The 19,494-nt window shown below is 44.3% G+C and overlaps 2 protein-coding genes across 8 annotated transcripts in view; both read left to right on the top strand.

The window, feature by feature from the left end:
• LOC132870992 (zinc finger protein 883-like) overlaps positions 1 to 7,290 on the top strand; it is a 120,726-nt gene extending 113,436 nt beyond the window's left edge. For all 5 annotated transcript variants that reach the window (XM_060905084.1, XM_060905088.1, XM_060905083.1 and 2 more), the window contains one exon: positions 4,612 to 7,290. In XM_060905084.1, the coding sequence (XP_060761067.1) occupies positions 4,612 to 6,545 (1,934 nt within the window). In that variant the 3' untranslated portion in view covers positions 6,546 to 7,290. The remainder of the gene's footprint in view (positions 1 to 4,611) is intronic.
• Positions 7,291 to 10,175: 2,885 nt separating this feature from the next.
• On the top strand, positions 10,176 to 16,036 carry LOC132871009 (uncharacterized). 3 transcript variants are annotated; one of them, XM_060905158.1, is made up of 12 exons: positions 10,252 to 11,227; positions 13,414 to 13,635; positions 13,723 to 13,828; positions 13,934 to 14,061; positions 14,145 to 14,189; positions 14,285 to 14,344; positions 14,457 to 14,486; positions 14,597 to 14,641; positions 14,723 to 14,955; positions 15,107 to 15,266; positions 15,756 to 15,865; positions 15,964 to 16,036. In XM_060905158.1, exons 2-12 carry the CDS (start codon positions 13,506 to 13,508, stop codon positions 15,985 to 15,987), a joined length of 1,071 nt encoding a protein of 356 aa, XP_060761141.1. In that variant the 5' UTR covers positions 10,252 to 11,227; positions 13,414 to 13,505; the 3' UTR covers positions 15,988 to 16,036. The 3 variants fall into 3 exon arrangements, 1 of the variants encoding a protein (XP_060761141.1); XR_009651240.1 differs by lacking the exons at positions 14,145 to 14,189; positions 14,285 to 14,344; positions 14,457 to 14,486; ... (3 more) ...; positions 15,756 to 15,865; positions 15,964 to 16,036 and adding an exon at positions 10,176 to 10,218 and having other exon boundaries at positions 11,201 to 13,635; positions 13,934 to 14,023; XR_009651239.1 differs by lacking the exons at positions 14,145 to 14,189; positions 14,285 to 14,344; positions 14,457 to 14,486; ... (3 more) ...; positions 15,756 to 15,865; positions 15,964 to 16,036 and having other exon boundaries at positions 10,236 to 13,635; positions 13,934 to 14,023.
• Positions 16,037 to 19,494: the final 3,458 nt, after the last annotated feature.

The raw sequence follows: 19,494 nt of genomic DNA, 5'->3' as shown, positions 1-19,494 counted from the left end.
AGTTACATTTTTTGTCTCATTTGACCAGAGAATCATCTTCCATGTGTTTGGGGAGTTTGCCACATGCTGTTGAGCAAACTCCAAACATGTTTTCTTCAGCAATGGCTTTTTTTTTCTGGCCACTCTTCCATAAAGTCTCACTCTGTGGAGTGTATGGCTTAAAGTGGTCCTGTGGACAGATACTCCCATCTCCACTGTGGATCTTTGCAGCTCCTTCAGTGTTATCTTTGGTGTCTTTGTTGCATCTCTGATTAATGCCCTCCTTGCCTGGTCTGTGAGTTTTGGTGGGTGGCCTTCTCTTGTCAGGTTTGTAGTGGTGCCATATTCTTTCCATTTTGCTATAATGGATGTAATGGTGCTCTGTGGGATATTGAAAGTTTGGGATATTTTTTATAACCCAACCCTGATCTATACTTCTCCACAACTTTGTCTCTGACTTGTTTGGAGGCTCCTTGGTTTTCATGTTGCTTGCTTAGTAGTGTTGCAGAATCAGGGTCCTTCCATAACAGGTTGATTTATACAGACATCATGTGACAGATCATGTGACACTTTGATTGCACACAGGTGGCTGTTAATCAACTTGTGTGACTTAAGAAGTGAATTGGTTGGACCAGCTCTTATTTAGGGGTTTCATATGAAAGGGGGTGAATACCTATGCACACTCCAGATTTCTGTTTTTTCATCTTATTGTTTGTGCCACAATAAAAAAAAGTGCACCTTTAAAGTGGTAGGCATGTTGTGCAAATCAAATGGTGCTAACCCTCCAAAAATCCATTTTAATTCCAGCTTGTAATGCAACAAAATAGGACGAACACCAAGGGGGATGAATACTTTTGCAAGGCACTGTATAAACATGAGACACAATGCCTCTGAAGCTTACCTTTCTAAAGATCACTGCTCTCTAAAATTATCAATTCTCTAAAAATTATATTTTCCTCTACAGCACATGAATAGGACATGAGTGGATTGGGCTTTCCTCTGAGTGTGCTTTGCCACCCCATGACATTGCATGAAAGATGATAAAAGCTGCATCATAAAAGATGCGGTCAACTGGTGTTACTTGTCTCGGAAGAAGCACGTGATAGCCCTCCCTGGTTGGTAGCTGTTATGTGATATTGGAGAGCAGTCTGATGGGTGGGAATTGGCCATGACTAAATTAGGGAGAAACCATGAGGGGGACACGCATTGTAATACCTTCAGTGCAATACAGCCAGCTGGCTGGAGAGAAGTTAGTTGAACACACACATGCAGCGTGTCTCAACCAAGCAAAGTTGTTAATTGGCAAATGCAGATGTCAGTCAAAACCATCAACCATTGTACAAGTCAATTGGAACACATTTGCTTTATTTCAGCAGTATATGTGATGATGGTTATATTATCAAGCAATTTAACAAGCAAGAACATTTTTAGTATTTTTATGGAATTCAATAATTCCACAAGTCATGCTATGGAGAAATAATCTTTTTAATTATGTTTATTTTTAACTCCTTAAAGCAGATATGCAGAGCATTTATTTTTAAATAAATTTCTGAGTGGATAATATCTCCATCCTTGACTCTTGTGTGCTGCATAAATGGGAATTAAAAAAAATATATTTTTGAGAGTTAGAATCAGAATTACTTTATTAATCCCTGGAGGGAAATGCAAATTTGCAACCAAGCTCCTGAATCAAAGAAGAAAGTAAACATGTCTAAAAATTTTTTTTAATAAGTTCAGTAACTTAAGTAAAAGCAAAAAGAAGTTATTTTATATAAAATAATTCCTATATACATATATTGCACCTGAGTTAAGGATACATGGTAAGACAGTGTACCACAGTTATACAGTGGCATTGTACAGCTTGAGTGCAACAGGTAGGAATGGAGAAAGGAAAGGAGAAAGGACAGTCCCTTGCGGAGCCCCGGTGTTGCTGATCACTCTGTCCGACACACAGCACTGCAAGCACACGTTCTGTGGTCTACCAGTCAAATAATTCACAATCCAGGACACCAGTGGGGCATCCACCTGCATCGCTGTCAACTTCTCACCCAGCAGAGCTGGCCGGATGGTGTCAAAAGCACTGGAGAAGTAAAAAAACCATGATCCTCACAGTGCTGGCTGGCTTGTCCAGGTGGCCATATACTTTGTTGAGCAGGTAGATGATTGCGTCCTCTACTCCAAGACGGGGCTGGTAGGCGAACTGAAGGGGGTCAAGAAGTGGTTGGACCATAGGCCGGATCTGCTCCAGGATGAGTCTCTCAAGGGTCTTCATCATGTGTGATGTCCACAAAGTTGGTATTTGAGCTGCCCCGCTGAGCCAGCCAGCCCTGAGTACGTGACGTCACAGCAGGAACCGGTTTTAAGGCCGAGGCCTTTTACAGCAAAAGACCAAAGTCATATAAATTTAAAATTTATGGTGAAAGTAAGAAATACTGTTACCGACTTGCTCAACTAAGACTGATTTGACTTCATTTATTGTGGGTTGACTCTCATTAAAACAGGATAGGTGTTATAACTTATGCAACATACATGTACATGCATGCATTTTCACTAATAAAATGTAAAAGGCCAATTAAATAATCGGATGAACTGAGACAATCACATTCTCAAGCAAATTAAATAATCTTATACCGGTAACTTAAACACACAATACAAGTTACATGTATTAACCTAAATGCAGGTAAACAGCGTGTTGTTTTTGTTGGTTTTTTCTTTATCCAAATGAGAGTCGGAGCTTACCCGTCTGTGTTCTCGCTTCTTGAAGGCCGATGGCCGATTGTTTTGAAACAGTCTGACTTTCAGTTGTTCATTCAATTCTCTGTTCATTCACTTCTTCCATGTAAGGTCAAGATGGCAGCAATATGCAGTTTAGAAATAAGATGACTGTGCCACTCTTTCTCCATTACTGAGTACTCCGCCATTACTGCTCGGCTCAGGCAATTACTAAAATCCGGGACGGAACAGGATGTCACCGGTTTTAGCAACAACCACGGGGAGGTCACTGCCCGAGCGATATGTCCCGTCCTGTTCCATCCCAGGTTTTAGCAACAACTCTCAGCTCACGCTCCGGGAGGACTGGTGCAACTGAACTCACTTTTAAAAAAAAATACTTTTTCTTGTTTTATTTTTCTTTAATTGTCGGGACTGCACCCTCTTTCAATATGGGCTTATAGCCAACGCTCCTCAAAAGATCAGAGGTCTTGTACAAGTCTTCAGTAAAATGTGGAGAGCAAAGGAGAGACCACTTCATAGCCGCCCAATGTGTCCGTGAAGTTCTCGCAAAACGCGTCCAAATCTTTGCAGTTTGAACATTCTTGGGCCATGAATGCAACATAAATCCACCTTCTGTCGTGTTGCTGCACCGGCCAAAAACACATCTACGTGGCATGGTGATAAATTAGCTCAAAATGGAGGATCAGCGTTGCAGTCAGCTCTGTGTTTTAGTCTAGTGGAAATGGCGATGAGACTGATGGACTTCCTGCTGTGACGGCACAGGTGTCAAGGTCATTCACTCAGACCGCTACCTATATGAATTATTTTAATCGTAAAAATTGCTATATTAGATTTATTGGTAGTGCTTAAAACTATTCCTGTGCCATTCTTGAGGTCTCAAGGCATTTATAAACGAAAGTGAGGCCACGGCTCTGCGTATATGCTTTTATTTGTGTAGTGCTTTTAACAATAAATATTGTTGCAAAGCAGCTTTACAGAATTTGAACGACTTAAAATATGAGCTAATTTTATCCCTGATCTAACTCTTGCAACTGAAGAACTTCAGCATGTTAAGGGACAAGTAGCATCCAATGAATGAATAAACACATGGAGATTTGGTTTGCTTTATGACTACAAACCACACCATGACATTCTTCAAACACTGCATTAATGAAATTCCTATATTGCTGCAAACCTACTTGAATGCCATCTGAACTGTTGCAGTGTGTCCCTTTTTTATATCCTGACATTTATTTTTAAATTAAATTACTATTATGTCTTAATTTCTGGATGTTGGCTTGCTTTCATCAATTACATTAATGTGAATCCACTGGGTTTCACAAAATCCCATAAAATTTTAATTTCATTAAATTTGTGTGTAACTGAAATTAATAAGTGTTTTAAACTTCACAACCTAATCCATATTTTAAAGTTAATATGAAAAAAAAACAGACTTGCTTGGGTAAATGCTACTAGAAACTATTTGCAAATAAATCTATTTATACCCAGCTTGATAAATAAGGCCAATTGTTGTATCTTTCAGAACCTTGAATGCTAGGGCTGAGTTTCCTTTTCAATCCTGGAGGCGATGTAAATAAAACTAAACATGCCATTACCTAGACTTGACATTCAATCAAACAGAAACCAACAACTCCCCCTTGGTTGCTCAGACCCACAGGGCTATAGCTAGTGCTGTGCATAGCTGCTGTTCCAGCACCCTTATTGAATCTATCAGTATTCCTAGTTAGAAGCTGTATTAGTCCTCAAACTTGTTTTTTGTATGTCTTTATTCATGTAGAATCTTGAATGTTTGAGGTTCAATAAAAATGCTCCCTTACATTGGGTTAGTGTTGTTACATTTTATAATCTTGCTGCATTTCATGTTCAATTTCTGCTATTTTTGTCCTTTCGTTTCTCCAGAAGTAAAGAACACTGAAGTAAAGAACGCACTGCTGCAAGTCTTTTCCTGCTCCACATGTCCTCGTTCCTATACATCTCAAATTTACCTCGACAAACACATCCAGAGATGCCACTATAAAGAGTATGTGGGACTACAGACATCAGGAGAGATTAAATATGAGCTTCAGATACCCTCCAGATGTCAGCCAACATCAACTAATACTCTCAGTTCTGACACTTCTCATAATGGTATACAGAAGGAAATTCACCACTGCTCAGACTGTGGAAAGAGTTTTGGTCATCAGAATGCATTCAAGACGCACCAGCGCATTCACAGAGGAGGAAAGCCACATCACTGCTCACAGTGTGGGAAGAGTTTTACTGGACAGAGTGCTCTCCGACAACACCAGCGCATTCACACAGGAGAGAAGCCGTATCACTGCTCACAGTGTGGGAAGAGTTTTACTGGACAGAGTGATCTCCAACGACACCAGCGCATTCACACAGGAGAGAAGCCGTATCACTGCTCACAGTGTGGGAAGAGTTTTTCTCGGCAAGGTGATCTCCAAGAACACCAGCGCATTCACACAGGAGAGAAGCCGTATCACTGCTCACAGTGTGGGAAGAGTTTTACTCGGCAAGGTCATCTCCAACGACACCAGCGCATTCACACAGGAGTGAAGCCGTATCACTGCTCACAGTGTGGGAAAAGTTTTACTCGACAGAGTAATCTCCAAAAACACCAGCGCATTCACACAGGAGAGAAGCCGTATCACTGCTCACAGTGTGGGAAGAGTTTTACTCAGCAGAGTCATCTCCAACAACACCAGCGTATTCACACAGGTCAGAAGCCGTATCACTGCTCACAGTGTGGGAAGAGTTTTACTCAGCAGAGTCATCTCCAACGACACCAGTGCATTCACACAGGAGAGAAGCCATATCACTGCTCACAGTGTAGTAAAAGTTTTACTCAGCAGTGTGATCTTCAACGACACCAGTGCATTCACAAAGGAGAGAAGCCGTATCACTGCTCACATTGTGGGAAGAGTTTTACTCAGCAGAGTACTCTCCAACAACACCAGCGCATTCACACAGGAGAGAAGCCGTATCACTGCTCACAGTGTGGGAAGAGTTTTACTCAGCAGAATCATCTCCAACAACACCAGTGCATTCACACAGGAGAGACACCACATCACTGCTTACAGTGTGGGAAGAGTTTTACTCAGCAGAATCATCTCCAACAACACCAGCGTATTCACACAGGAGAGAAGCCGTACCACTGCTTAGAGTGTAGAAAGAGTTTTACTCCACAAAGTCCTCTCCAAAAACACCAGCGCATTCACACAGAAGAGAAGCCGTATCACTGCTTACAGTGTGGGAAGAGTTTTAGGCGGCAGAGTCATCTCCAACAACACCAGCACCTTCACACAGGAGAGAAGCCGTATCACTGCTTACAGTGTGGGAAGAGTTTTACTCAGCAAAGTAATCTCCAACAACACCAGCGCATTCACACAGGAGAGAAGCCGTATCACTGCTCACAGTGTGGGAAGAGTTTTACTTATCGAAGTAATCTCCAAATACACAAGCGTGTTCACAGAGGAGAGAAGCCGTATCACTGTTCACAGTGTGGGAAGAGTTTTACTCAGCATAGTGATCTTCAACGACATCAGCGCATTCACACAGGAGAGAAGCCGTATCACTGCTCACAGTGTGGGGAGAGTTTTACTCAGCAGAGTCATCTCCAACAACACCAGCGTATTCACACAGGAGAGAAGCCGTATCACTGCTCACAGTGTGGGAAGTTTTTTACTCAGCGGAGTCATCTCCAAAAACACCAGCACATTCACACAGGAGAGAAGCTGCATCACTGCTCACAGTGTGGAAAGAGTTTTACTCATCGGCGTAATCTGCAAAACCACCAACACCTTCACGCAGGAGAGAAGCTGTATCACTGATCAGTGTGGAAAGATGTTTACTTATTCAGTTACACTTAAGTACACTAACTCGGAGACATTGCATGATTTAAAATAGTCACATTAAATATGGTTGTTATTATGATTGTTTTGGCTGAAAATGATCTGTAATTTGAAATTTATTGTTCATGTTACATGACTTTTAAAATATGTACCTTTTATAGTGATGTTTAAAACAAGATTATTAATGTTTTCTTTTGACCTTAAGTAATCATTAATTACCACTATACAAGTAACGATTAAACTGCAATTCTCATCAGTGTAGTACTGCAGCATGAGACTAATTGTTAATGGAATTATTACTGATCAGAAGTTTAACATTATAAATAACCGATGCCTCATAGTAATCATAATCTAGGAGTTGTACAAAAACCTGAACAAAAATTCAGTATATGTTTGAAGTTCTTTATCCTAACATATGTAGCCAAAAAAAGTCTATGCAGTTGATTCAGCTAATTATTTATAGACCCGTGGTCTATATTCTGAAGTTCTTTCTGAATTTGCGGATTTCTTTTGAAAACGAATTAATTGTTAGACATTATTTGTTTTGATCACCTGGAAGACTCTGAGAACAGCATTTGTGTCCATTCTAGATTCAGTAGGGGTTAATCAGGATGTCATAGGACCTAACCCTATTTTTGTTCAGGTTTTTGTATGATTCCTAGTGGTCACACTCTCAATCTAATACTTGTATTTATATTAAACATAGGAAATATTGTCACTTCCACAGTCTGAAGCTCCCTCAGATCATTATCTCCTCTCTTTTGAAATGTCTTAGCAATACTATGTGTACCTTGCACACCATTGCGTCAAAAGTACATTCACGTCAATGACTGCATAAAGTTTTATCAGTTGTCTTCAAAGTTATCAACTTTGATTGGCTCACAGTCAGACCCCACAGAACTTGATCAGCTAACTGAATGCTGAGAGTCAACATTCTGCTCTACTTTAGATAATGTAGCTCAACTTAAAAGAAAATAATTCAGGAGAAAAAAAACCTAGCACCCTGGTATAACAATCACACATGCGCCTTAAAACATAAAATTAGAAAATGGCATCAAACAAAATTGATAGTATTCCAATTAGCATGGAAGGAGAGCCTCTGGAACTACATGGACAAGCTTTTAATGCTGCTTGATCAACAATTTTCTCCACCCTAATAGATGATAAAAATAATCTTAAATTATGGAATACTTTAGTAAGAGAAACACAGAAACGTACCACAGAAACATACCTTCAATATGTGGTGTTGATGACTTGAAGTTTTTACGATGGCAAAATTGAAAATATCAGGCAAAAATATCAAACTATTAATTTAAAACTAGACAATTTGATAAGTACCCCTGAGAGAACAGTATAACTACATCACAGCAACAATTTGTTTTACACCCCTTAGAGAGACTGAACTAATTTCACTTATTTCCTCATCAAAATCTTCAACCTGTGTACTTACCTATATGATTTATTTTAAACAGATAACACCAGAAGCAATCACACCTCTTTGAAAAACAATCAGTTATTCTTTTAGCAATGGCTGTGTACCTAAATCCTTTAACCTAGCCTAGCAGTTGTCAGACCCTTGATTATAGAACCTAACCTCAACCCTTGTCAGCTGTCCCAGTATAGGCCAATATCAAACCTCCCATTTATCTCCAGGATCCTCGAAAAAACTGTGGCATAACAGTTATGCTCATATCTACATGGAAGTAACATCCCTGAAAGGTATCAATCAGGATTTAGACCTCATCATAGCACAGTGACAGCACTGGTTAAAGTAGTAAATGACCGACTACTGGCTCCTGATCAGGGTTGTGTCTCCTTGCTTGTGTTGTTTGACCTTAGTGCAGCTTTTGACACTACTAATCATACAACCCCGATTCCAAAAAAGTTGGGACAAAGTACAAATTGTAAATAAAAATGGAATGCAATGATGTGGAAGTTTCAAAATTCCATATTTTATTCAGAATAGAACATAGATGACAGATCAAATGTTTAAACTGAGAAAATGTATCATTTAAAGAGAAAAATTAGGTGATTTTAAATTTCATGACAACACATCTCAAAAAAGTTGGGACAAGGCCATGTTTACCACTGTGAGACATCCCCTTTTCTCTTTACAACAGTCTGTAAACGTTTGGGGACTGAGGAGACAAGTTGCTCAAGTTTACGGATAGGAATGTTAACCCATTTGTAGCGAGAATAGCGTGTGGGTGGAGCACAGAGGACGGCAGGACAGAGATCAAGGTTCACAGAAGGCTTTATTGCCGAACTTTTCAGTCTCACAATATAAACCAACAGTCAGAGACACGCACGCACACACACTGTCGTCTCTGCTGGGGAAGAAGCTCCCTTCCGCTTTCCCTTTCCCTCCTTAAGTAGGGCGCGGTTTACTGGGGAAAACACACACAAAACACAGGTTAATTACCCTCAGGTGTCACGATTCTGCCACTTACCTTCCCCGACTCCGCCCTCCTGTCACAGACCGGCGCTTGACCACGCCCCCGCTGCCACATACCCCCACCGCCCGACTCAGGCCGGGCGCCCGTCCGGCCCGCAGCCGACTCCCCCCCCCTCCCTTGACGGGAGAGGAAGTCCGCCACGACCACCTGCGCCCCGGCCTGTGGACCACCTTGAAGTTGAAGGGTTGGAGTGCCAGATACCAACGGGTGATCCACGCGTTGGCATCCTTCATGCGGTGGAGCCACTGGAGGGGCGCGTGGTCCGAACAGAGGGTGAAAGAGCGCCCCAGCAGGTAGTAACGGAGGGCGAGGACAGCCCACTTGATCGCCAGGCACTCTTTCTCAATGGTGCTGTAGCGCCCCTCACGCACTGACAGCTTTCGGCTGATGTATAGGACGGGGCGATCCTCTCCCTCCACCCGCTGGGACAAAACGGCTCCCAGCCCTTTGTCCGACGCATCCGTCTGCAACAAAAAAGGGAGAGAGAAGTCAGGGTAGTGCAAAAGTGGCCCCCCACACAGTTCAGCCTTTACCTCAGAGAAAGCCCGCTGGCACTGCTCCGTCCACTGGACCGGATCTGGCGCCCCCTTTTTAGTGAGGTCAGTCAGCGGGCTGGTGACGTCCGAATAATTAGGTATAAACCTACGATAATAGCCAGCCAGCCCCAGGAACTGTCTCACCCCCTTTTTGGTCTTGGGCCTCGGGCAGGCCGCAATCGCTGCTGTCCCAGATAGCAGAGGGACGTTGAAACGGTGCCGATTCTTGGTCAGAATGGTCGGTTTCCATCATAAGTCAGAAAATCAATGCTGAAACGGCGCCGTGAAACGTCGATTTCTCCGCCGTCGGAGAAGGTCGATTTATCACTGTTGAATCACCGTGGGTAAAGGTTGATCTGTCGACCGTCAGAGAAGGTCGAATATACGATGTTGAACCATCGTCACTTTTGCTGGCCAGTTTTCAACATTGGTAGGATGTCGTTGATGTCCCACGCTGTCCCATAATGCAGTGCGATTAGCACTGCTGTTTACTGGATGACATCATTTTCGTTATATACCTGGGTGCACGTGAAACTCCCACACCACTCGGTTGGATCGCGACTCTCTTGTGGATCGGCCTGCTGTTACGCTTGGACCATTGAAACAACATTGAGAAAAACACTGGACCACGCTACATTTTCATTCATCCCTGGACATCTGGTACGTACCATTATTCAGTCACTATTAATAAAGGGAATTTCGAATACAATTTCAAGCAGTTTAAGAAGTTATGATGAACTTCAGTCATATCACGCGTTGGAGAAATTTCCCTCAACTAGTATCCATTTGAAACAACAACAATGCATCTGCATTATTCAATCAAAAAATGAGTCGAAGTACTTGTCTTATTGGAGTGAAAACTTAGCGTTTAAATCGAGCATGTAGGCCTAGGTCGCATGTCGTTTTGAGCTGACCTGTTCTTTTGTGTAGCCATGGGTCGCGCCTCACAGCCATGAACTTTAAAGATTATCCAGGCTACCAACGCTTCTGTAGTGACCACTTTGTTTGAGGTACCATGAACGAAATTGCTTATATTCCCTCAACTAATACAATAAACATGCAGATGCATTGTTTAGTTGAAAACTAGTCAAAGTAGTGGTCTTGATGGAGTGAAAACAAAGCATTTCAATCGAGTATATAGGCCGTGGTTATAACCGGTAGCTCTATACCCGGCTTGAGGGGGCTGGGCTTTGTAACGCTGTAGGCCTATACTGCCCTACAAAGCCAAAAGACCTTAACTCATCAGACTCATTACAGGCTTCTGCCTTGGTTTTCCCTTTGCTTTTGGAAGTTACGGTAAAAACGATGTCTTATTGTTACCAGAAAAAAACAGAAATGACTCGAAATAATTCATCACATGATACAACTAATGTCCTCTGTTCCAAAAATGGCAATAACTCATGTTGACCTTAAGTGATATTAAGGTTTTTTGGCTTTGTAGGGCAGTATGGGTCGCAGCCATTAGAACATGACTCCAGACATTGTTAAAACATTGTTGGTATTAAAACAGAACTTTCTATAAAACAATTGTTTGAACTGTGTGTGTGTGTGTGTGTGTGTGTGTGTGTGTAAGGTTATTTCAAATGTAATGACGTAAATGTTGTCTTTGTTCCCCCCATGTTTACCTCAATGGAACCTGAAGACCACTACCCTGTCATTCCCTCAAAAGGTACTGCAGACATTTATTTCTTTAGGGGAGAGAACATGGCTTCTTATTGGTCAAAAAGAAGACGTGTTGTGACAGCTACTGAAATGTCAGAAAGGCAGATTCTGTCCGATTTTGAGTCAGCTCTGGGTAATCCTGCTGCTCAAGTCTCTCCTTCAATTGCATCACCCAGGCCTGCATCATCAATGGGTTTAGATGAGGATGGTGGGAATTCTGTTGAGTTGGGAGGGTGCAGTGATGCAGAGTCTGACAGCAGTAGCATGTCTTCAGAGGGTGACAGTGACAGTCATATTGATGGTGACTCTTTTGAAGAGTCAGGGCTTCACCAAAAATTAAAACACTGGGCTGCATCATTCTCTGTGCCTTTGATTGCCATTACTGCTCTGTTGACCATTTTGAGAACAAGCCACCCTGAACTGCCCAAGGATGCTAGGACCTTATTGGGCACTAAGCCTGCAGTACCATTACAGACCATAGGTAATGGGGAATACTTCCATTTTGGCTTGGTAAAGGGAATTTTGTCCAAATTAAGCACCATCCATTTACCAGATGTTATTCAAACAATAAGAGTTCAATTTAACATCGATGGTCTCCCTATTTTCAAAAGCACCAGGCTTCAGTTTTGGCCTATTTTGGCACTGATTGATTGCGATTACACCAGAACACCGTTTTTAGTTGGCATCTTTTGTGCCTCTGGAAAACCCTCCAATGTGTTTGATTATCTGACGCAGTTTGTTAAAGACCTCTCTGATCTGCTTTGCAATGGGGTAACATTTGGAGGTAGAAAGCTGAGGGTGGCCATTTCATCCTTCATTTGTGATGCTCCTGCTCGAGCATTTGTAAAACAAATTAAATGCCATAATGGGTACTCCGGATGCGATAAATGCCATCAGACTGGTATTTGGCAGATAAAAATGACGTATCCTGAGACTGATGTTAGGCTAAGGTCAGACGAGGAGTTTGAAAATATGGTAGATGAGGACCACCACATCAACAGAAGTCCTCTGACGGGTCTGGTGAAAATGGTGTCTGCCTTCCCAATAGATTATATGCATTTATGTTGCCTTGGCGTTATGAAAAAGTTGATACATTTTTGGATGAGGGGTAAAAACTCTACAAGGCAGCCTACAAGAGCCATTAAAGCCATCTCCGAAAAGTTAATACAGCTTCGTCCCTATACTCCAGCTGAATTTGCACGGAAACCCCGTGAACTCGCTGAAATTGATAGGTGGAAAGCGGCAGAGCTGCGCCAATTTATGATTTACAGTGGGCCATTAGTTCTGAGGGACATTCTTCCACAAGCTCTCTATGAAAACTTCATGTTGTTTTCTGTGGCCATGTTTTTGCTACTCACACCAAACATTTCTGAAAGTATGGTTTGTTTTTCCGAAAAATTGTTAATGGCTTTTGTAAAGCATTTTGGAGAGGTGTATGGTAAAGACGAGATTGTGTTTAGCGTACATCAAACAATACATCTGACACATGAGTACCGCCAGTATGGTTCCCTAGACAACATCTCATCCTTTCCTTATGAGAATTATTTGGGTAAACAAAAAAAAAATGCTACGCAAGCCATCTCAACCTTTACAACAGGTTGTCAAACGCCTTTCAGAGGAGCCAGTTTGTTTATTTCCACCACCACCTACACAACCACAGTTGTTACACCCACACCAGGAGGGCCCATTACCCCAACACTTAAGTTCTGGCCAGCAATTTAAAAAAGTGCATTTCAATGATTTCTGTTTTTCTTCAAAGCAGGGCGATGATTGCCTAGTGATTAAAAATGAAATCGTAATGGTGAAAAACATAATTAAACATGGTGACTCTGTCTTTGTGGTTTACATGAAATTCAAGAGGAGGGAGTCATATTTCCACTATCCTTGCCCCTCCACAAGCATTGGCTGCTACAGAGTATTTGGCATAGACAGCTGCCTTAACGTTGACCGGCTTGAGGTTGTCCAGGGCAAATGTGTGTTGTTCCCAGATGGAGAGACCTTTGTGGCAATCCCTCTTCGTCACCATTCGTAAACCTATATGGGAAGAAGAAAAAAAACACACACACACACACACAAAGAAACACATCTTTACTTATGCATTAGAAGGAATCTGGGCAGTTGGAGTACTCCAGCTGGATGGCAGGCACTAACTATCCTTTCCATGGAGTACTTTTTTTATTTTTTTTATTATAGATGGCACAGATTTGGAAAGTTGTGGAATTCCAAGACCGGAGTGCAGCAGTTGTGCCATCCAGCTGGGTGGTAGATGTTGACGGAGAAGTGGGATGCTACTGGCCAACCTTTGGCGGAAACAAAGCTGTGAAGGCCGCCATGAACTGCACCCCCCCCCCCCCCCCCCCCCCCCGGGAGAAGGATGGCGATTCCATCAAAAAATAAGGGTGCTGGCAACCTGTGGTGAGCTGCATAGCTACTTCATTAAACCAATGACAATACTTCAATACTGCATTAAGCCAATTTCATTAAGACTGCCTTCCCTTTCAGGCACCTTTGCCAAAGCAAGACGTTACCTGACCCGATCGCTTGAGGAAGGCTGCCTTACAGCAGATCTGCAATCGGATGATGGTGAGATGGGGCCAAGGAAAAGACGGTAAAAGTGTTTTCTTTTTTAAATCACAACTTGCAGTTATAAGTTCAATTACGATTTCGTTTGTGTTTTGAGCTGTGTCAGTAAGGTCCTGGGTTTATTTTAAAGACCAAACAAAAGGTATTTGGAGGAGGACAGCGAGGAGGAGGCAGGACCAAGCCGTAGGGGGAGGAGGCCACCATCTATTGACGCCACTCAGCTGGACAGCGAGTGGCAATTCCCCTCCCTTAATGAAGGTGACTATCTGTACCACTTGTTGTTGTTCTACTAAAGACCTAGAAGTTGTCTGAAATAATAATGCTTTCATTTCCGTCTTCAGACACCCAGCCAGGCCTGTTTCTTCACAGCCAGCCATTAACTCATGGTAACTATGCATTTCCTTTATTTATGCCAGAAATTAAAATACCAATGAGTAAGTGAAGATATGTTTTGATCAACTGACTGCTTACTATTTTTCAGATTCACCGTCGTCAGAAACCCCGCCAGGCCCTTTCCTTCACAGCCAGCCACTAACCCATGGTAACTATGCATTGCCTTGATTTATGCCATAAACGACTAAAAAAACAAAACAAAACAACAAACAAATATCTATGTAGATGCGTTTTGATCAACTGACTATACAATTTTTCAGATTCACCCCAGCCACGTCACCGCTTCCATGGTAAGTCAAAGAGGAAATCAATCAATCAACATGAAAATTGTGAATTTAGAACAGAAATTAAATTAAGGCGCACCTTGAAGTGAACTAAATTGTACTCTCTGATATTTCAGCCACACCTCTGCCATCGCAACAGGGGAACAATCAGTTGCTGCGTGGTGAGCCATCAACTGTAATCACTGTTCAAAAATGACCAGCAATATGAAATAAAAGTCCTAATGTTTGGTGTTACTTAACAGACATGGGCATCAGCACAGTCATCGCTCTCCTTGGCCAGCTGAGGGAGGAAAACAGGGAGCTGAAGGGGGAAGTAGGAAGGCTGGCGCAAGAGGTCAGGGCCCTAAGGAGAGAGATGGGGAGACAAGACACACCCCAGACATCGCCCCTAATCAAGCTCCCACTCTCCACCATGGAGGAGTTTTTGGCAGCAGAGGCCCTGGTGAAGGAAGATGCCAAACAAAAGCAGCTAATGGTACTTATTGAGTCTTACCTTTCTTTTCTAGTCATCTGCAACACCTGCAAAAAGAAACGCAAATACTTAATATCATTGTGAATCAATGAAACAATGATAAACACTGAATACTTTCTCATTATTGTCTTCATGCTACATTTTATTCTATCAGGTGTCTACCTTAGCCCTTTGTGGAGGAACCGACGTAGGGGTCACAGTGAGGCGGATGCTGCGTAGCCTCCTGGTCAACAGCTTGGCCAACCAATTTAACTTGGCTGGAAAGGGGGAAAAAACTGCGTTTAAGGACACCAAGATCCATGATGTCCTGTTTGGTAGGTTATGCATGTGCACAAAGCTGTAAAAGAGGGTAAAATAGTAAGCTGTCGCAAGTACTTGCACACTACTTCTAAACGTTCTTTGATAACTCCTTCACTAACTGTAACATTACGATTATAACGACAAACATATTGTGAAAGATGCAAAGGATTAAAAAGGATTAAGAAACTCACCAAGCGCCTTACTCAGAAAAAGCAGGTGTGCAGGCAAGTCCAGGGAGGCTGACTGAGTGACGAACGGTCCGGTAGTGGCATTTCTATTTCCGCTTTGTGTCAATGGGGAAATTAAATTTTTTTTTTTTTTAGTCCCGTTTAAATTGTCACAAGATTCACATCTATGGTTTCTGATTTTTACATATATTTTCTGTACTAGTACCATTACTTGCCACCTACCACTAGAGTGTGACGTGCATAGTCTTAACAACTCAAACTTTAACAATTATCACCATGCAAAGTCTCAATGTTGTTTTGTTCTTTTTCTTTCAGATGCTCTACAAAAGCAGCTGCCAGGGAGCACACACGCTACTTTTAGTGACGCAATCAAGAAGTGGCTTAAGTATGCGCCAGAGAGAGAGGGAGGGATGAGGAGATGTGAGGTAGGGTGGCATTTAGAAACCCATAGCCTACTGCTGACTTTCTTTATCAATGCTGCATCAAATTAATTTTGGTTATGTTTTTCTGTTTCCATGTACAGGTGTCTGCGCCGCAGGAGGAATAGGCCACAATTATAAATTATAAATAAATCATAAAATGTTTCTAAGAACTTGTTCAAGTGTGTTCTGTTCCTTATAAATGTTAAAAGTTATGCCTCATTAGATAGCTTGACAAACATTAGGAGAGGTGCATTGTTGCATGCATTTTTATATCCTGTTGTACATAAAACAGGACGTAGCCTACGCACATTGATATAAATTAAGTTTCACTTTCATGGTTGAAGTATGCATGTGTGTGTTCATCCTAGGCAAGAGCCCCGATGCTTTATTGTTAGCTAGTTTAATTTAGCCTGTTTTGCTTAATTTGTAGCCTTCCTGTTGTACATAAAACAGGAAGTAAAGTTGGATGAATCATCGCCGAAAATTAAACTATAAATTGACCGAAATCCGTAGTTGAATAAAGGGTGAAAGGGGGTCTATTCTCTGTCGGCCATCATCCACTTTTCAACATCGTTTCAACGCAAACTCGTATGAGCAAAGCGGTGTTGAATCAACGCCGGTGATCCACGATGATTCGACGGCGTATGGTCGAAGAACATGCTGATGATTCCCCGTCGAATCAACGCCCTTTTGCTATCTGGGGTCTTATTAATTTGGGGACGCACCTGCCCGTTACCCAAGTGGAAGCCCAGATACCGTACTTCCACCCGCCCAATCGCACACTTCTTCGGGTTGGCAGTGAGCCCCGCCCACCTCAGCGACCTAAGGACGGCCCTCAGGTGTTGCAGGTGCCGCTGCCAGTAATTACTATAAATAATGATGTCGTCTAGGTAAGCGGCCGCGTAGGTGGTGTGGGGCCGGAGGACCTGGTCCATCAGCCGCTGAAACGTAGCGGGCGCCCCAAACAGCCCAAACGGAAGTGTGACGAACTGGTGTAAGCCGAACGGTGTGGAAAAGGCCGTTTTTTCCCGGGATAATGGAGTCAAGGGGATCTGCCAATATCCCTTCGTCAAATCCACTGTCGAGTAAAAGCAAGCCGTGCCTAGTCAATCGAGCAGCTCATCAATACGAGGCATTGGGTACGCGTCGAATTTAGACACCGCGTTGACTTTTCTATAGTCCACACAGAACCGGACCGGGCTGCTCCAGTCACTGTGGGACTCCTCGACGATGCCCATTTCGAACATGGCCTGAAGTTCTTCCCGAACCACCTTTTTTTTTGTGTTCGGGTAATCTATAAGGACGGCTGCGCACTACCACCCCCGGGGGCGTCTCTATGTGGTGTTCTATGAGGTTAGTGCGACCGGGCAGGGGCGAGAACACATCTGAAAACTCGGCCTGCAACTGGGCGACCTCCGTGAGTTGGGTCGGGGAGAGGTGGTCTCCACAGGGGACCGGAGAGGTACGAGATGCCAATGTCCCTTTTTGGAACTCCGGCCCCAGCTCCGCCTTCTCCGGAACTACCGACACCAACGCCACGGGGACCTCCTTGTTCCAGAGTTTTAGCAGATTGAGGTGGTAGATCTGTAGTGCCCCCTCCCTGTCCGTTCGCCTAACCTCATAGTCGACGTCCCCGACTCGCCGTGTGACCTCAAAGGGTCCTTGCCACTTGGCGATTAATTTGGAGCTCGACGTGGGCAACAGGACGAGTACCTTATCTCCCGGAGTGAACTCTCTAAGGCGCGTGCCCTTGTTGTACAGGTGGGTTTGCTGTTCCTGGGCCTGCCGCAAATTCTCCTGAGTTAGGTGGGTGAGCGTGTGGAGTTTTGCGCGCAGATCCATAACGTACTGAATCTCGTTTTTGCTCTGTGAAGGTCCCTCCTCCCAATTTTCCCGCAGTACATCTAAGATGCCGCGCGGCTTACGCCCATATAATAATTCAAACAGGGAGAACCCCATGGAGGCTTGGGGGACCTCTCGCACTGCAAACAGCAAGGGTTTGAGCCACTTATCCCAGTTACGTGCGTCCTCACTTACGAATTTTTTGCTAATATTCTTGAGGGTGCGATTGAACCGTTCAACTAAACCGTCCGTCTGTGGGTGATAAACGCTGGTGCGGATCGGCTTAATACCCAGTAGCCCATACAGTTTGCTCAGTGTTCGTGACATAAACGAGGTGCCCTGGTCAGTCAGAATCTCTTTCGGGATTCCAACCCGGGAGATGACGTGGAAGAGGGCCTCTGCAATACTGCGTGCTGAGATATTGCGAAGAGGCACCGCTTCCGGGTATCGCGTTGCATAGTCCACCAGAACCAATATAAAGCGGTACCCTCGTGTTGACCGGTCTAATGGCCCGGCGAGATCCATCCCAATTCTTTCGAACGGGGTCTCGATTAATGGTAGGGGGCGCAAGGGCGCTTTTGGAATGTCCACTGGATTTACTAACTGGCATTCGCGGCATGCCGTACACCACTTATGGACGTCGCCGCGAATCCCCAGCCAATAGAATCGGGCCATTATCCGGGCGAGTGTTTTATCCTGCCCAAGGTGTCCAGCCATGGGATTAAAGTGAGCCGCCTGGAATACCAATTCCCAGCGGCTCTTTGGAATTAACAACTGGGTGACCCGCTCTTTCGTCTGAGTGTCCTGCGTCACTCGGTATAACCTATCCTTCAAAATAGAAAAATAGGGGAAGGACGGGGTGGCGTTCGGCTGGAGCGTTTGATCATCGATTACTCTCACTTGGTCAAACGCGTGTCACAGAGTCTCGTCCCGCGATTGTTCCAGTGGGAAATCCACGAGGGATTCCCCAATAGAAAGAGGAGGGGCCGGGGGCTCCTCACTCTGTCGCGGAGATGACGTAGACGGCTCTGCGACCGCAGCTCCAGCCAAAGCGACACCGGGACCCTCCCCTATCAACCGGCAGGACCCACTCTTTACTAGGCGTGCCATCAAACCCCAAAATCCTGGCCAATCAGTCCCCAAGATCAAAGAGTGGGTAAGGCGAGGATTAACCGCCGCCTTCACTATTGATTTTTTCCCTCTAAAATGTATGTGGACCGACACCAACGGGTAGCTGTGAATATCACCGTGCACACACAACACCTTCACCCCTTGTGCTCCCCCCAATGCCTCGTCTTGCACCAGGCTTTGGCGGATCGAGGTCTGATTGCAGCCTGAATCCACCAACGCCTGATATGTAGCCCCTTATACACTTACCGGTATGCGATACGCTCCGGCCCGATCGAGGGCAGCCTCTGGCGCGTCGGGGATCCGCACCACCGCCCCCACCTCCATCGCTGCACACTGTTGCTGCAGGTGGCCCGGTTCCCCGCAGCGCCAGCAAACCGGCCCGGGCCTTCCCTCTGCAGCTGTGTTCTGAGGCTCACTCACCTGAGGGGGGGGAGAGACAGACACAGAAGGGAGAAACGGGAGGGCACCACGGGTGCGGCGGGCCGGCTGGGGTGGAGCCGGCCCCCGCCTCCGTGGTGGGGGAATGGGGCAAGGACGGGACACGGGAGGGGGGGGGGAAAAAGAGAGAGAGGAGAGGAGAGAGAAGACAATGTCGTTGGTTGTCCTGCCACCGGAACAGCCCCCAGATGATCCTCCGCCAGTCCTACGGCCTGATCCAG

This window comes from Neoarius graeffei, chromosome 22 (assembly GCF_027579695.1).
Source record: "Neoarius graeffei isolate fNeoGra1 chromosome 22, fNeoGra1.pri, whole genome shotgun sequence".
NCBI lineage: Eukaryota > Metazoa > Chordata > Actinopteri > Siluriformes > Ariidae > Neoarius > Neoarius graeffei.
This window is presented reverse-complemented; position numbering and strand designations above follow the sequence as displayed.

What these genes read in the sequence shown, in the direction of transcription:
- LOC132871009 (XM_060905158.1), top strand. Translation starts at nt 13,506, where the DNA reads ATGCTACTGGCCAACCTTTGGCGGAAACAAAGCTGTGAAGGCCGCCAT. An exon ending in ATGGGGCCAAGGAAAAGACG is followed by an intron (nt 13,829 to 13,933) that starts GTAAAAGTGTTT and finishes TTTATTTTAAAG; the next exon opens with ACCAAACAAAAGGTATTTGG. An exon ending in GAACAATCAGTTGCTGCGTG is followed by an intron (nt 14,642 to 14,722) that starts GTGAGCCATCAA and finishes GTTACTTAACAG; the next exon opens with ACATGGGCATCAGCACAGTC.